Here is an 18121-nt window from a genome sequence, read left to right as displayed (position 1 = left end):
TAGTCAATTGAGCTTGCAATAAATTTAAACAAATAAAATAAAGGGGATAATCAGGGTTATGCATAGGGAAATAAGGCAATTAATGTGTTGTGGGATTTAGAGTAGGAGAGACTTGAAATTCCTCATTAAATAACGCATTTTCATCATATTTGCTCCTATTCAACTTCTTGCACAGCCTTCGCATATGCTCTGAAGAGCAAAAACTTTTATTCTTTGGCCAGCCTGAATGGCTGTTTGCCTCAGCTTCTTTTGCTGCTTCAAAATGGGTGCTTTGATCCCTATATACTGTGCTTCACAGGACACCTGAGAACCGAGGGTGCTATGTGTTAGAATATCTACCCTCAGTACCTGAATGCAATCCACTTTGAAATGTCACAAAAGGCGGAATATAAATAAAATGATTTTGGTAAGGTGGCATTATGTTAGTTGAAATACTAACAGCACTGTAGAGTTGCAAAAATAGAATGATTCTATGAAATTTAGGAAAAAGTTTAAGCACCATTTTTTTCAACAGGCCTAGAAATAAAGTACGTTGTAGCTTTCTGATGTGTGTAATTTTATGTTTATATAATGTTTGCGTTATTGTTGAACCTGATGTTTTATAAAATGAATGGGTATATGTTATTCATGAGTGGAGGGTGTGTTTTTCTTTCTTCTTTCTTGCTATCAGCCTCACCTCAGCAAGCCTGTAAGTGGATAGCGTGATAAGGGGGAAGAGACAAGGAAGCAGGCTCAGATATGTAGGGCTCCCATACTGGCTCAGCTAGGGCAGTTGCTCTTTTAGCTCGGAGGTAGAGTCAGGAAGGCTGCAGGCTCAAATCAAATCAGGTTGGAAAATTGGCTGAGGGGCACCACTGAATTATTATGATTTTGATTTGATTGACTGCCATTCCATTCAGTACTATCACAGTGTAAGCTTTCATAATATCAAGGAACCAGAGTCATCAAAAGTCACTGCTGTGCAAAGCAAAGTGCTTAGCTGCTCTGTGGCTTTTAGCAATAAAAAGCAATATCAAAGGAGCCTTATTTATGCTTTTTATGACAGACACAATGCATTACAGTTATTGCTGTCTGCTAGGATAAAGACAGCAATAACTCTAACACACATGTCCACTCTCCAACTACTGAGAGAGCCAACTTTCTTGGGACAGACATACGTGCAACGCTTGCACATATGCAACTGGTTTACAGTGGCTGTTGTGAGAAACTAAAGCAGATCACCTGTGGAGAGTGGCAATATTAAAATAAGTATTCAAATTATGTGGAAGTGGTCTCTTTCCCCCACTCTCTACCTCTGTCTAAATAATGCAACAGAAAGTTTAAACACAAAAGTTCAGCTGGGCAATTTCTCAGCCCTGCGAGCCAGGGAAGCTCTAATATATCACAATTGTAAATGTGAAGCCAGATCGTTTACGTTACTGTGATTTATAACTGTTGATGTATCCTCCCTTCAAGCTGTGCTCTCTTCATGATTGTGTTTGTTTTTTATGGAGAATGTTTAAAAATGGCCAAATAGTACTTTTGCTTACTTGGACTTGTAGGATGTGGGAGAGAACACAAAGAGAAATTATGTATAAAGAATGTTTTGTTTTATACACTGCTGAAACTTATTTTCTGGTTGTTTTCTCTGTGAATACCGGTAGGCCTTATAATGAAAAACAAAAATTGAGTCTATTTAATAACTAGCTTGTGTCTCAAAAGATGCCTTCATAAGGCTAACATTTGCACCTCACTCTGGCTCACTGTCTAACTCTGTTAATACATAAGGTTTTCTCAGCCACATCTGTAAAACAACAGCTGGTGTTCAACAAATAGTAAGTTCGTTGTAGCCTTCAGTAACAATCCTTTTTCATTAATCCTTGACTACCTAGCAGACCACATTAAAATCACAGATTCTTTTGAGTTACGGGTCAGCAGATAATCCCCACTACAAGCATGTTCCCAAGAGGTATTCTCAAATGTAGTGTTACAGGAAATGTACTTCAAATTACATTTAAATTTCTACATGGAGCAGATGCCATAGCCCATCATTCACCTTTAGTCTGGTATACATAAGAATGATGACGTGCTTGGAAAAGGCATTCATTGCCTGTGTACTTTTCTACTCTATCACCTTCGACAGTATGCTGATTTCCTGCACTAGCCTCACATACTGATTTTTTTTTCTTTCTTTCTTTTCCTTTGGATCTAGCAGATTGTTCCTGCTCATTTGGGTTTCCAGGTCACATGGAACCAGGGCTGGGGTCTGAAGCCATTCACAACTAGCCGTGGATTTTTTCACTATTTTATATTCCCTTCTAACTTAGATTAGTCAGTCCACTTTCTCCAGAAAACTGCAATCATGGACCCAAATCTGGCCACCAAGTGTCACCAGTTGCAGCCAATATGACTCCCTATGTGGCAGCCCCCTGACCAATCTGGGGAACGGAGACCTCAGCTGGGACTCAAGCCTAGGTGCCTCCACATGACCACTGGGCTGGCCTCACCATTAAGCAAAATAAGCACATGCCTAGGGCACCAAGGGAAAGGGGCACCTCAGAGTGCTGAAAAATTGCATTTTTTCTGTTGCCCCCTAGTTATAAATAAATAATTTTCTTATATTGTTTACTATTTAGTGTTAAATAAGATTTTTTTAAAAATCATATTTAATATAGTAGTGAGGTCTGGTCTGGGGGATGACCTGGAAGAAAACTGAATTTTTAATCTCTTGTTCCACCTTTAGCACTTATTGAGTCTTAATTTCTTGTCAATTAAGCAATGGAAGGGCTGAGGGGCACCATTATTGGGCTGTGCTTAGGGTATCAGTTGGCTTTAATTCAGCTCTGTGTTCAGTCAAACCATCTTTTGTGGGAATTTCTGGCACGGCTAGCAGGTAAATTAAATATCAGTAATGGTGCAGACGCTAAGGGGGTAATTTTCAAAAGGAGTTACATGCGTAAATGTAGCTACTATTGTAGCAATTTTCAAAAGCCATTTACTCAAGTAAAGTGCACTTATGTGAGTAAATCCTATAGACAAGTCAATGGCATATATTGTAGCAATTTTCAAAACCCACTTACTCAAGTAAAGTGAATTTACTCCAGTAAACCTGGTTTTTACTCGAGTAAATGCTTTTTAAAATCAGGCCCTAATTGTATTCTTTTTTGGTTTAAGAGGGAAGTTATACATTGGGGAACATGTGTCACTGGCCATATTCAAACAGCATATGCATTGTGGGCCGGATTTTAAATGCCCTGCACGCATAAATCTGGCCGGATTTACGCGCGCAGGGCCCTCATGCGCCGGCACGCCTATTTTGCATAGGCCGCCGGTGCGCACAGAGCCCCGGGACGCACGTAAGTTCCAGGGCTTTGTAAAAGGGGACTGTCAGGGAACGTCGGGGGCGTTCCCTAAATGACGCGGCATTTCGGGGGCGTGATGGAGCTTTTCGGGGGCGGGCCCGGGGGCGTGGCACCAGCCCGGGGGTGTGGTCGAGGCCTCCGGACCAGCCCCCGGGTCGGGTGATGGCGCGCCCGGTTGTTCCTGAGTCTCCCCCTTTGAAGCTTCTTCTTATGTCCCCTAGTTCTACAGCTCTTTTCCTTTGGAAAAGGCTTTATTCCCATGCATCATTAATACACTTCAAGTATTTAAATGACTGCATCATATCACCCTGTCCCTTCTCTTTATTTTTATTTTATTTATTTTTTATTTATTTAAAGGATTTATATACCGCAAAACTGGGCAGAGACCTGACTGGCTAAACGGTTTACAAAAATAAAAACATACATAATTAAAAAGTGAACAATATAAACAGAACAATATACATTATTAAAAATTACACTTCATAAGCACTAAAAAACATAATATTACTCTTCAAGACACTAAAAAACATATAGCAGTCAATTTGCTAATATTGCTATTGAGGCTAATAACACTTATGATAGAGATTTGTTAAGTGATATTATAAGCTATGGTAAAAATATATGGTGCCTTTTTGAATTCTTTAATATTTGCCATTAAGCGAATTTCTTCTGGAATAGCATTCCAGAGGGTAGGGCCGGTAATTGAAAAAGCGCGTTTACATGTCAATTCCAAGTGTGCTAGTTTTACTGATGGTATTTCCAGGGTATACATATTTAGGTCGCATATGGCTTTTGATGCAGACCCCGTACCATTTTGGTTGCCTTTCATTGGACCTCTGAGATCCTGACTCTATTCTTTTTAAGATACGGTCTCCAGAATGGAACACGGTTCTCCAGATGAGGCCTCGCCAAGGACCTGTACAGGGGCATCACCACCTCCTTTTTCCTGCTGGTTATTCCTCTCTCTGTGTAGTCAGCATTGTTTTGGTCTTAGCCACCCTTGTTACATTGCTTTGCTGCTTTCAGATCATCCAACACCATCACCCCCAAGGACTCTTTCCTGGTCTATGCATCTCACCTCCCATCATGTACAGCTCCTTTGCATTTCTATACCCCAAAAGCATTTCTTGTTGGTACTGAATCCAACTGCCAAACTTTTGACCACTCTCAAGCTTTCTTAGATCACTTTTCATGCTCTCCACTCCTTCAGGCATGTTCATTCTTGCAAATCTTAGTGATCTGCAAAAAGATAAACCTTTCCTTCTAAACTTTCTGCTATGTTGCTCACAAAGATATTGAACAAAATCGGCCCCAGAACCAATCCTTGAGGCACTCCACGTATCAATCTTCTCTTCTCAGAATAGGTTTCATTCACCACCACTTGCTGTCATCTGTCAGTCAACCCGTTTGTAATCTATTCTACCACCTTGGAACTCACTCCCAGGCTTCTCATTTTGTTCATGTGCCTTCTGAGTGGGGACATAGCACAATTTGCCATGATTAATTGTGCTTGTGCTCTCTGGCTCTTGTACATATCCAGGAATAAGTTATGCTGGGTAGTATTCTATCTGACTTTAAATGGGACACATGTCTAACCATGTGATCATAAATCCCATTGGAAATCTTGACCTAGAGGACAAAGTTACTTTGTGCAGTTTTAGGAAGTCTTTCATGCTAGCTGACTCTAAAGTTCTAGTATGTAGAAATGGCTCCACTGGGTGTTTAGCACCAAAATAGAGCGCACTGCACCTATAAAAGAAAATAGCATTTAAAACAAATGGTATTTTATTTTTTTTAATTCAGTACTCTATATGTACCACAAACCTATTTCTTTCCTTCCCCCATCCCCCTTGCTGATCCAGCCCCCTGCACAGCTAATCCAGGAGTTACACCCTCCTATAGTAGATGAGAAGGCAGCTGGGCATGCAGTACCTGACGGTAAGCCCAGAAATCATGACATGAATAACTTTTAGTCTAAAAGTAATTTCTTCCTCTTATGATTGTATGGCTCTCTCTGTACTTATGGAGAGTATTTCAACCTAGCTGACTTGCATATGCTGAGAATAAAAAATGCTGAGAATAAAAAGTTAAATGCAGGCTTCAGGTTTTCAGAGAAAAGATGCTTAAACTTTCAGAATGTTTCATTCATTTTAATAGCAAATAATTTGCAGTAAATTATTGTTGGAGAAAAAAGTTGGTCAGAAATCTTACTTGATGAGGTAACAAAATGCCATGCATCATGAAGTCATTACAGCAGAATTAGGTTGACTTAATGCAACTTAAGCTGAATATTTATTTTATTAAAGAGTTATCACTAGGACAAAATATGAAGAGTGGGGAAGAAGAAAGGGAGAAAATAATTTGAAAACTGAGTATGTTAAAAATATAATAAACTTCTACAACATAAGAAACCGAAAGAAAGAGAATGCCTTAGCAATAATATGAACATTATTTTATATTCCTTGAACAAAAGAAACTGAAAATATATGGCTGTTTCATAAAGCCCTTTGTTTAATCAGTAAACGACTTTGTAATATTAATGCTAAAGCATATTTAAACAGCTAACCTGGACTAAGGATTTCTGTTCCACAGTATGACAAGTTCTTTGTTGCTAGACATTTGGCATGATAGTGTTCACATACAATAATGCAGGACTCTGTCCATGTGTTTCAGAGTGTGTTCAGAGCACAGTGTCGGCGTCTAATGAGCTCCAGCAGACCCAGCCTCAGGCACTGCACTACGCACTGGCCAACGCTCAACAGGTCCAGATCCATCAAATCGGAGAAGACGGACAAGTCCAAGTAGTATGTGCTCATATCTTCTTTCATCTTTTTCTATGTGAAAAGGCAAAATACACTGCCTTTCAGTTTCCATTGATCAGTTCCAGTGTTTTCTGTGCTCTGAAACAATTGAATTTATTCGTAGGTTGTGTTGTTTGTATTTTTCTTATTAAAATACATGGGCATTGTAAATAATCAGCAATATGGTTTTCATACATGAAACCTGGTTACTTCCTTGATTAATTAATAACCCATCTTCTAGTTTATATTCACATATTGTCCTTCATTCTTTTCAAACTTTTAAAAACGAATCCTCTTTGTTAGCATCCTGAAGGTAAAGCCTTGAAGCATTATATACCAACACACCTGTGTCTGACTCCAGTAAGCTCTGAGCATTTGTGGAGGGCGAATACACTTCTCTATTTACCAGTAGACAGGGATGGAGACAGAAAATTGGCAGTGGAATGGAAGAGATAATCCTCCTCCTCTTACTATCATTTTTATAGTATTTCAAATGTACATAGCATTCTTCTGCCCTGCTTCTTCCTTCCCTGCCACCACTGACCTCCCTGCCACACTAAAGCACCACCCCCACCTCCTCCAAACCAGTACTAAAGCACCACCCATCCTTTCCTTCCCTCTTCTCTCTACACCCCTAATATTCTTGCAGTGATGCTTCCTAAATGTCCACAAATTGAAACCCTACCCAACTCCCACACTGAAGCACAACCTACTGCTTCCTCTCTACCCCTTAATCTGAAGCTCCATTCACTCTTGCTCCCTCACACCTACTAACATACTGCTTATCTCACCTACCATTCCACTACACTGACACACCACATACTTTTCTTCCCTCCCATTCTGTTCTTCCGTGAAGCTCTCCTCCTTTCTATCTTCTGTGGTACTAAACCTACATCCAACCTGCTTCCCTCCCACCAATCCTTGCACTGATACAACACCCACTCCTCCTCCTCCTTACTCTCCTGCAAGCAGGATGTCAGTTCTCACATGTGGGATGACATCATTTGATGAAGCCTGGCCCAGATTTTTATGTTAAAGTTTCTAGAACTTTGACTATGCCTCATTGAGCATGCGTCCATGTGGGGGCCCTTCAATATCTTATTTTCTGCGGAGCCCATCAGTTGCAGTTTCTTATTCTCCTGCTTCTAATTCTCTTTGTGTTTGAGTAGCTTTGCAGGATCATCGGTTGCAGGGCCCCACAGTCTTGTTTCGTCTTCCAGTAGTTCTGTTTTTTTGGTCATTTTTTAATGTTTCCTTTCCATCTCTGGGAGGTTGGTGCTTCATCGGTGCCCAGTAGGCATCGATTTTCCACTGCCATCAAGTTCAACTTTGCCTATCTTGTTTTCTGGTCGGCCATGTTGAACAGTTTTCAGCAATGCCCTCGATGCACTAGGGTCATATCTATCACGAATCCCCATGATAGATGTATTCTGTGCCTGGGGGCATTGCACGATGTTGGGAGATGTCACCTGTGCACAACCATAACTTCAAGGGAGTCATAGTCCTGACTGAAACTCATGGAAAAACATTTTGAGTACTGGAAAACTGATGCATTAACATCAGAGGCATCAACATTGAGGGCCCTCAGAGCTGCACCAGATAAGGATGATGCAGCTGCATTGAGGGAATAATTCTCTTTCTCGACAATGGGTGTCTATAGGGACCCAAGGGTCGGCCCTCGCCTAGCTGTTCCCAACCAGAGAAGACAATGGGGGTCCGCCACTTTGACACTGATATCAAGTGAAGATTAAGATCACCTGCATTGGTCTCTGTTGATGCAAATGCTGGGAACAAGGGCGTAGGCAGTAGCTGAGAACCTCCCAAAGCAGTCCTGTGGAGAGAAGAACTCATCCTTACTGATGGCCCAGGAACCACATCAGTCTCCAGAGGTCCAGGTGTCAGTAACTTGATATACCTCTCGGTTACCAGGAAGATGTGGCCACCACTCCTGCCTCCCAGTCGGTGTTGACATCTGCAATTTTTGAGGAGAGTTGGAAAAAAAGTTCTAGCAGGCCTTGGACAAGTCAACCTACTGTTTGAGTTCCTTCAGCTGCCCAGTGGCCTTGCATTGATGTCTTTGCAGGTGCCAATTCCAGTTCCCGAAGGGGAACTGGAGTCTATATCAGCTGCCCGATGGAGATCTCCAGCTTGTCAGAAGAAGATTCTTTGAGGCGCCAGAGTTCCTTGGGTTCTAGACCCAGACTAGTGTTCCCCCCTCTGAGGCCTTGTCTGTGTTATGGACACAGTCCACATCTACAACTCCAGCCTACCAGTCGGGGGTCTGATTCTGAATTTTCCAGGAGGTATAGCTATAGATCTACAGATATTTCTAAAGAGGAGGGATCAATAAGTCGCCCCTCTGACTCTTCTTCTTCTTCTTCTTCCCAGAAAAGAAAGTCCCCCACTTGAGGACCACCCCTTCACGGGTTTCGTTAGAAGGAAGATGTAGGCAATCCCTTTTACTTTGCTGATTGAGAATGAGACTAGAAACAAGATGCTGGACATCCTCCAGTTCGTGGAGTCCCCTAAGAAATTCATGGCAGTCCCTGTTCATGACATATTTCAGCAGGTACAGATAAGGATGTGAGAGAACCCCCTCTCTGTAGCTTTTGTAAATAAGAATGTGGACGCAATTTATTTATCTCATCAAAAGACTGAAAAAGACAGCTACCACACCAATGTGTCGTGGTCAAATCCATTCTCAAAAAAGCCAAGAAGTCTAGGACCGGTATCTCAGTGCCCCAGGGGAAAGAGTTTAGAACCCTGGACACTCTTTTGTTGCATCGGAGGTGGACCCTTGGGCCGAGGTGGGGTTGACGTAACCCATAGATAAGGTCCTACGGGTCCCCACTGTCGGCAGGTGGATTGGGCTGATAGGCAGAGGCTGCTGGAGCTTTACCTATACCAGCCCTCATTCCTGCGGGTTGAGCCTTTGTGTGCTGGGGCCGACAGGACTTAGGTGGGCCTCTGTATATAGTTGCAGTAGGAGTTGGTTTAGCCCAGAGACAGCAGATGAGAGATGGTACAGTTTTACTCTGGACTGGGTAATGTCCTGGAAACTCAGGCGTCAATGGAACGAAGGCAGATGGGGGTGCTCGAGCAAAAGTAGGCCGAAGCCTGAAGAAACCATGTCCAGGGAGTAAGCAGAAGAGGCGTCCAAATGTAGGCTTGAGTCAGGGCTGGCGGCGATCTGAAGGCAGTGACATACAAGGCTGAGGTCTGATCACGGAGCGGTCAATATTATTGTCAAGCAAAGCTGAGGTCTGATCACGGAGATAGTCAATAGCGTAGTCAAGCAAGCCAAAGTTCTGGGTCTGGAGATAGGCAATGCATAGTTGGACGAAGCAGAGGTCTGGGTCTGGAAATAGGCAATGCATAGTCGGACGAAGCAGAGGTCTGAGTCTGGAGATAGGCAGTAGCGTAGTCAGGCGAATCGGAGGTCTGGGTCTGGAGATAGGCAGTAGCGTAGTCAGGCGAAGCGGAGGTTTGAGTCTGGAGATAATCAATGGCAACATCAGGCAAAGCAAAGTCAAAGTCCATGTAGTCAATCCGAAGCATAAGCAAGGTAGGAACAAAGAGATAGGAACCAGGAACAATGAGGAACAGGAATGCAGGGTTGAGACGAATCTCTAGGAAGCAACGAGTACTCGACCAGCGAGGAGACCTGTTGCAAAGGCAACGCTAGGGAGCGGTGCCTGAGCTTAAATACTATGGTTAGGTTGACGTCATCATCCGGGGCCACGGCTAGGTTCCTGTCGCGGTCCCTACTTAAGAGTCAATGATGTGCACGCATGCGCCTAGGGAGGGGTGTGGTGCGAGTAGCGGCGTCTCTCCACTGGCCATGCGGAGAGGCCCGACAAGAAGTGGAAGCAGGACCGGGGACGCCGGGGACTGTGGCAGAGCTGGAGGCACCAGGGGAGGCCCGAGGACGCAGCTGATGGCCCAGAGGAACTAGAGGGTGGAGTCACTGTAGAAAGGTGAGGGGGGCCGTGCCGCGGGTCTGCCGCGGACAGCATGTGTAACAGTACCCCCCTTTATGCCCCCCTCTTGGAGTTCGGAGTTTGCCTGGATGGGCATGGTGAAAGTTCAGGAGGAGGGTTTTGTCCAGGTTGTTCTGAGCTGGTTCCCAAGAATTTTCTTCGGGTCCATAACCCTCCCAAGAAAGGAGGTATTCCCACCGGCGGCCCCTACAGCAGATGTCGAGGACCTCATGTACCTTGTACATCGTATCAGTTTCAGCCATGAGTGGAGGTGGTTCAGGAGCCTTTCGGGCAGGCCAGGATAGGACCACAGGTTTTAAAAGAGATACGTGAAATGTATTATGTATTCCCAGCGTAGGTGGCAGCCGAAGCTGGTATGTAACTGGTCCAATATTCCTTGGAGCGAACCTGTGAGAAGGTGTTCTAAGTCGAATATACTGAGTACTTAACCAGACTTTCTGGCCAGGAAGGAATTCAGGGAACATAGAAACGACGGCAGAAGAAGACCAAATGGCCCATCCAGTCTGCCCAGTAAGCTTTGCACTTTTTTTCTCATACTTCTGTTAGTCTTGGCTCTTAGTAACCTTTTGGTTCTATTTCCCTTCCACCCCCACCATTAATGTAGAGAGCAGTGTTGGAACTGCATCTAAATGAATATCTAGCTTAGGTAAGGGTAGTAACCACCGCAATAAGCAAGCTACACCCATGCCTTTGTTTACTCAGACTATGTAATTCAGTCCTTGTTGGTTGTTGTCTGGATATAGATCCACTTTTCTTCATTCCCCCTGCCATTGAAGCAGAGAGCTATGCTGGATATGCGTGAAGTATCGGTCTCTCCCCTGCCGTTGAAGCAGAAAGCTATGCTGGATATGTATTAAAAGTGAAGTATCAGGCTTATTTGGTTTGGGGTAGTAACCGCCGTAACAAGCAAGCTACTCCCCACTTTTTTGTGAATGCAAATCCTTTTTTCCACATTTCCTCTTGCCGTTGAAGCTTAGAGCATTGTTGGAGTCGCATTAACTGTGTGAGTGTTTATTGAATAAGGGTATTATCTCCAGGCAGTAGCCGTCATTCCCGTGAGCCGAGCATCGGTGACTGTCAGCAGTTCTCTTGGCCTGAGAAGTGGCTTGATATAAGTGAAGATTCGTCTGTTCCCATAAAGTCTTGAGGGCATCCGCAGTAGCCTGCGCTGCAGGGGACAGCACTGACAAAGGTATAGGCAGCGGAGGTCGTGATTGTTTTCCATAGACAGAGAACAGTGATGTGCCTGTAGCAGTGGCGATGTGGGAGTTGTAAGAAAACTCCGCCCAAGATAAAAGTTCGGACCAATTGTCTTGGCGGTCGTTGATGTAGGCACGCAGGAAGGCCTTCAAAAAGCGATTCATTCGCTTGGCTTGTCCGTTGGCTTGGGGGTGATAAGCAGTTGTTAAACTGATATTAATACCAAATTTTCGGCAAAGAGTGCGCCAATATCTAGCAACGAACTGTGGCCCTCTATCAGAGACAATGACCTTGGGTAGGCCATGCAACCTGAAGATGTGGTTGAAAAACAGGCGTGACAATTCTGGAGCAGATGGTAGTCCCGGTAGAGGGACAAAATGGGCCATTTTTGAAAATCAGTCTATGGTTACCCATATCACGGTATGACCCTTAGATGGAGGTAAATTCATGATGAAATCCATAGACAGGTGTGTCCATGGTTCCTCGGGAGCTGGAAGTGGTTGCAGGAGACCCCAAGGTTGACCAACCGGAGGCTTTTGCTGTGCACATGTGTTACAGGATTCGACATATGCTTTAGCATCAGAGACCATAGTAGGCCACCAGAAGAACCGCTGGAGTAGTGCCAAGGGTCGTGTTCATCCTGGGTGACCGGCAAACTTAGAATCATGCGCCCAACGGAGGACTCTTTCTCAGAGTCGTCTGGGCACGACAGTCTTCCCAGCAGGGACTGGGTGAGTAGCAGACAAACAGATACAAACTGGGTCTATAATATGGCTGGGTTCTTCCGGAGTGTCTTCAGGCTCGAAAGAGCGTGATAGGGCATCTGCCCGGAGGTTTTTATTGGCTGGATGGTAACGGAGCTCGGAATTGAACCTGGAAAAGAACAGAGCCCATCAGGCTTGACGGCGTTGAGACGCTGGGCATGGCTCAGATGTTCCAGGTTCTTATGATCGATGAACACAATGAACTTATGTTGTGCACCCTCTAGCCACAGGCGCCATTCCACAAGGGCCAATTTTATGGCAAGTAACTCGCAATCTCCTATACTGTAGTTCTGCTTTGCAGATGAGAGTTTGCTGGAGTAGAATGAACATGGGACTGTAATACCGGAAGCAGTGCGTTGACTCAGGACCACCCCAGCCCCAATAGCGGAGGCATCCACTTCCACTTGAAATGGGCGGTTCGGGTCTGGGTGATGTAGGCAAGACCCCGCCTGGAAGGCTTCTTTAAGGCGGTGGAAGGCTGCGACGGCTTCCAGAGTCCAATTTCGAGTATCTTGGCCCTTACGAGTTAGGGCTGTCAAAGGAGCATCCAGAGTGGAATAATGTGGGATGAAATGACAATAGTAGTTTAGAAATCCCAGGAAGCACTGGAGGGCTTTAAGACCCACGGGCTGCAGCCAATCCTGGATTCCTTTCAATTTAGCAGGGTCCATAGAAAATCCTTGTTGGGAGATAATATATCTGAGGAAAGGCAGGCTGGATTTCTCGAACAAGCATTTGTCCAATTTTGCAAACAAGTGATTCTCGCGAAGGTGTTGGAGGACGGTACGGACATCAGTGCGAAGTGTGGCCAGGTCTTTAGAAAAGACAAGAATATCTTCCAAGTAGGCCACAACCTTGGTGTACAGCAAATCTCTGAAAATTTCGTTCATCATTCATTGGAAACTGCGGGCGCATTACAGAGGCCGAAAGGCATCACTAGGTATTCGTAATGCCTGTCCCGGGTATTAAAAGCAGTCTTCCAAATGTCGTCAGGACGGATCCGTACCAAGTTATACGCTCCACGTAGGTCCAATTTTGATAATATAGATGCTCCCTGTAGATGATCCAATAATTCTGAGATCAGTGGCAGAGGATATTTGTCTTTGCGGGTGATGGCGTTTAGGCCATGATAGTCAATACACGGCCTAAGTGACCCAGCTTTCTTGGTCACAAAAAAGAATCCCGCCCCAGCAGGAGAGGTTGAGGGGCAGATGAATCCCTTCGCAAAGTTTTCTTGGATGTACTCCGTCATAGCTTATGTCTAGGGTAGAGACAGAGGGTAGGTGCAACCTCGGGGATGCACTGGAAGAAGATGCGTGGTCCCTGGAAGAAGATCAATAGGACAATCGAACCTCCGAAGAGACGGAAGAAGGTCTGCTTTTTGCATGGAAAATACATCTTCGAAATCTGCATAAGGAGTGAGTATACCAGAAGAAGTGGCAGCCAAAGGAACCACGGATGGCGGTACCACTTTCTGAAAATAGGACTGGTGGTAGGCGGGACCCCACTTCACCAGTTGCGACGAGCCCCAAGTAAATTGGGGAGAGTGCTTTTGTAGCCAGGGGAGTCCGAGGACTACCAGATGGATGGATTTCTTCAATACTAACAATTCAAGTTCTTCTGTAAGTAGAGTGCCAGTGCGCAGCTGGACTGGTTCCGTGGTAAGGAAGATTCGGCCAGGTAATGGCTCTCCATAAATAGGTGCTATACACAAGGCGGTCTCTGGCGAGCTTGTGTTTATACCCAGGAGCTGGACGAGATCCTTGAGAATGAAATTACCTCCTGCTCCGGAATCCACCAGAGCAAGAACTGGAAAGGACCGAAAATCCCAGATCAAGGTGACCGGTACAGATAATTGAGAGGTCAGAGAGGTCGTGACCAAGTTCAGGACCCCTACTGAACTGAGGTGGGAAGTTTCCCGGTCGGACAGGATGATGGCCAGGTGCTCCGCAATACAGACACAGACCGGTTTGTCTCCGCCGGAGGCGTTCTTCCGTTGTCAGCCACCCACGACCTAACTGTATGGGCTCTTCCGTCTTAGTCACAGTAGTGACCCTGCTCGAGGCAGGGCTGGTGGTCGGTGGCAAATGGGATCGAACCCGAGAGGGCTTCTTGGGCATCTGACTCTCCCAGTGATGCTATTGGAGATGGTGATCGATTCGGCCTGTCAAGTCTATAAGGTCCTCGAGAGAGGAAGGGAGCTCCCTTGCAGCCAGCTCATCCTTCAGCTGTGAGGAAAGTCCATCCAGGTAGATAGCTCGTAGGCAGTCCTCCTGCCAGGCGAGTTCGTAAGCCAAAGTCCAAAACTCGATGGTATAGTCGAAGAGACTTTTTTGACCTTGACGAAGATGTAATAAGCTGGTGCTTGTCAAGGCATGCCGCTCGGGATCATCGAAAGTCCATTGAAACACAGCCACGAACTGAGACAACTCCCTTAGGAGGGAGTCCGAGCGTTCCCACAGGAGGGAAGCCCAAGCCAGCGCCTTCTCTTCAAGACGAGATAGGATGAAGGTGACTTTAGTGAATTCGTCCTGGAAGATGGAGGGCTGCAGAGCAAATTGCATATAGCATTGGTTAATGAACCCTCTGCAGAGTCTGGAGTCACCGTTGAAGCATGGGGGCGCTGGTAGGGCCAGCAAGGCTCGAGGAATCGATGGTGATGGCTGTGGATGAGGAGGAGCCGGTATAGAAACCGAATTACTGGTGAGGGCATCAAGCCGGGTGTGAAGACGGTCCATGGAGGAAGCCAATGCCTAAAGAAACTGCTGCTGTTCTTGTACCTTGGATGCCATGCCTGGAATGGCCTGGAGGGCACGTGGCTCCACCGAGTCCATGGCCTTTGCAACCTGTTGCGTTGGAGGTGCACCCTTGGGCTGAGGTGGGGTTGACGCAACCTGTAGGTAAGGACCTACGGGACCCCACTGTCGGCAGATGGAGTGGGCTGATAGGCAGAGGCCGCTGGAGCTTCAGCAGTACCAGCCCTCATTTCCCGCGGGTTGAGCCTTTGGGTACCAGAACCGGCAGGACTTAGGTGGGCCTCGGTATAAGGTTGCAGTAGGAGTTGGTTCAGCCCAGAGACAGCAGATGAGAGATGGTACAGTCTTACTTCGGTCTGGGTAATAAGAATATAAGAAAATGCCATACTGGGTCAGTCCAAGGGTCCATCAAGCCCAGCATCCTGTTTCCAACAGTGGCCAATCCAGGCCATAAGAACCTGGCAAGTACCCAAAAACTAAGTCTATTCCATGTTACCATTGCTAATGGCAGTGGCTATTCTCTAAGTGAACTTAATAGCAGGTAATGGACTTCTCCTCCAAGAACTTATCCAATCCTTTTTTAAACACAGCTATACTAACTGCACTAACCACATCCTCTGGTAACAAATTCCAGAGTTTAATTGTGCGTTGAGTAAAAAAGAACTTTCTCCAATTAGTTTTATATGTGCCCCATGCTAACTTCATGGAGTGCCCCCTAGTCTTTCTACTATCCGAAAGAGTAAATAACCGATTCACATCTACCCGTTCTAGACCTCTCATGATTTTAAACATCTCTATCATATCCCCCCTCAGTCGTCTCTTCTCCAAGCTGAAAAGTCCTAACCTCTTTAGTCTTTCCTCATAGGGGAGTTGTTCCATTCCCCTTATCATTTTGGTAGCCGTTCTCTGTACCTTCTCCATCGCAATTATATCTTTTTTAAGATGCGGCGACCAGAATTGTACACAGTATTCAAGGTGCAGTCTTACCATGGAGCGATACAGAGGCATTATGACATTTTCCATTTTATTCACATTCCCTTTCTAATAATTCCCAACATTCTGTTTGCTTTTTTGACTGCCGCAGCACACTGAACCGACGATTTCAATGTGTTATCCACTATGACACCTAGATCTCTTTCTTGGGTTGTAGCACCTAATATGGAACCCAACATTGTGTAATTATAGCATGGGTTATTTTTCCCTATATGCATCACCTTGCACTTATCCACATTAAATTTCATCTGCCATTTGGATGCCCAATTTTCCAGTCTCACAAGGTCTTCCTGCAGTTTATCACAATCTGCTTGTGATTTAACTACTCTGAACAATTTTGTGTCATGTGCGAATTTGATTATCTCACTCGTCGTATTTCTTTCCAGATCATTTATAAATATATTGAAAAGTAAGGGTCCCAATACAGATCCCTGAGGCACTCCACTGTCCACTTCCTTCCACTGAGAAAATTGTCCATTTAATCCTACTCTCTGTTTCCTGTCTTTTAGCCAGTTTGCAATCCACGAAAGGACATCACCACCTATCCCATGACTTTTTACTTTTCCTAGAAGCCTCTCATGAGGAACTTTGTCAAATGCCTTCTGAAAATCCAAGTATACTATATCTACTGTTTCACCTTTATCCACATGTTTATTAACTCCTTCAAAAAAGTGAAGCAGATTTGTGAGGCAAGACTTGCCCTGGGTAAAGCCATGCTGACTTTGTTCCATTAAACCATGTCTTTCTATATGTTCTGTGATTTTGATGTTTAGAACATTTTCCACTATTTTTCCTGGCACTGAAGTCAGGCTAACCGGTCTGTAGTTTCCCGGATCGCCCCTGGAGCCCTTTTTAAATATTGGGGTTACATTTGCTATCCTCCAGTCTTCAGGTACAATGGATGATTTTAATGATAAGTTACAAATTTTACCAATAGGTCTGAAATTTCATTTTTTAGTTCCTTCAGAACTCTGGGGTGTATACCATCCGGTCCAGGTGATTTGCTACTCTTCAGTTTGTCAATCAGGCCTACCACATCTTCTAGGTTCACCGTGATTTGATTCAGTCCATCTGAATCATTACCCATGAAAACCTTCTCCATTACGGGTACCTCCCCAACATGTCCTGGAAACTCAGGCGCCAATGGAACGAAGGCAGACAGGGGGCACTCTAGCAAAAGTAGGCCGAAGCCTGAAGAAACCATGTTCAGGGAGTAAGCAGAAGAGGCGTCCAAATGTATGCTTGAGTCAGGGCTGGCAGTGATCCGAAGGCAGTGGCAAGCAAGGCTGAGGTCTGATCACGGAGATGGTCAATAGCGTAGTCAAGCAAAGCTGAGGTCTGATCATGGCGATAGTCAAAAGCGTAGTCAAGCAAGGCGAAGTTTTGGGTCTGGAGAGAGGCAGTGTGTAGTCGGACGAAGCAGAGGTCTGGGTCTGGAGATAGGCAGTGGCGTAGTCAGGGGAAGCGGAGGTCTGGATCTGGAGATAGGCAGTAGCGTAGTCAGGCGAAGCGGAGGTCTGGGTCTGGAGACAGGCAGTAGCGTAGTCAGGCGAAGCGGAGGTCTGGATCTGGAGATAATCAATGGCAATATCAGGCAAAGCAAAGTCAAAGTCCATGTAGTCAATCCGAAGCATAAGCAGGGTAGGAACAAAGAGACAGGAACCAGGAACAACGAGGAACAGGAATGCAGGGTTGTGTCTAATATCTAGGAAGCAACGAGTACTTGACCAGTGAGGAGACCTGTTGCAAAGGCAACGCTAGGGAGCAGCGGTGCCTGAGCTTAAATACTATGGTTAGGTTGATGTCATCATCCGGGGCCGCGGCTAGGTTCCCACCGCAGTTCCTACTTAAGAATCAGTGATGCGCGAATAGCAGTGTCTCTCTGCAGGCCATACGGAGAGGCCTGATGAGAAGTGGAAGCAGGACCGGGGACGCCGGGGACTGTGGCAGAGCCGGAGGCACCGGGGGAGGCCCGAGGATGCAGCTGATGGCCCACCGCTGCCAGCGAGGAGGATCCAGAGGCTGGAGTCACTGTAGAAAGGTGATGGGGCCATGCCGCGGGTGGCACTTGTAACACTCTTGAGAGAAAAGCGTTTCAGGGGGCTATGCTTAATGCTTGCATAGCCTCCTACCAGCTCTTTATGGGCCAGTACTCCAAGCAGCTTCCTCAGTATCAGCACGACACGTCACTGGTGGAAAAGGGAATGGAGTGTGGAAAACACATGGTCCGCTTGACTCTGGAAACTATTATAAAGAATAAAATTA

General features: G+C 45.4%; 1 protein-coding gene across 4 annotated transcripts in view; it reads left to right on the top strand.

Moving 5' to 3' along the window:
• BANP (BTG3 associated nuclear protein) overlaps window positions 1–18121 on the top strand; it is a 755155-nt gene that overhangs the window by 441886 nt on the left and 295148 nt on the right. For all 4 annotated transcript variants that reach the window (XR_003857728.1, XM_029608652.1, XM_029608651.1 and 1 more), the window contains one exon: window positions 6015–6145. Coding sequence is in view for 3 of the 4 variants with exons in the window: in XM_029608652.1 (XP_029464512.1) it covers window positions 6015–6145 (131 nt within the window). In the remaining variant the exon portion in view is untranslated. The remainder of the gene's footprint in view (window positions 1–6014; window positions 6146–18121) is intronic.

The sequence above is a fragment of the Rhinatrema bivittatum genome, chromosome 7 (genome assembly GCF_901001135.1).
Source record: "Rhinatrema bivittatum chromosome 7, aRhiBiv1.1, whole genome shotgun sequence".
NCBI lineage: Eukaryota > Metazoa > Chordata > Amphibia > Gymnophiona > Rhinatrematidae > Rhinatrema > Rhinatrema bivittatum.
This window is presented reverse-complemented; position numbering and strand designations above follow the sequence as displayed.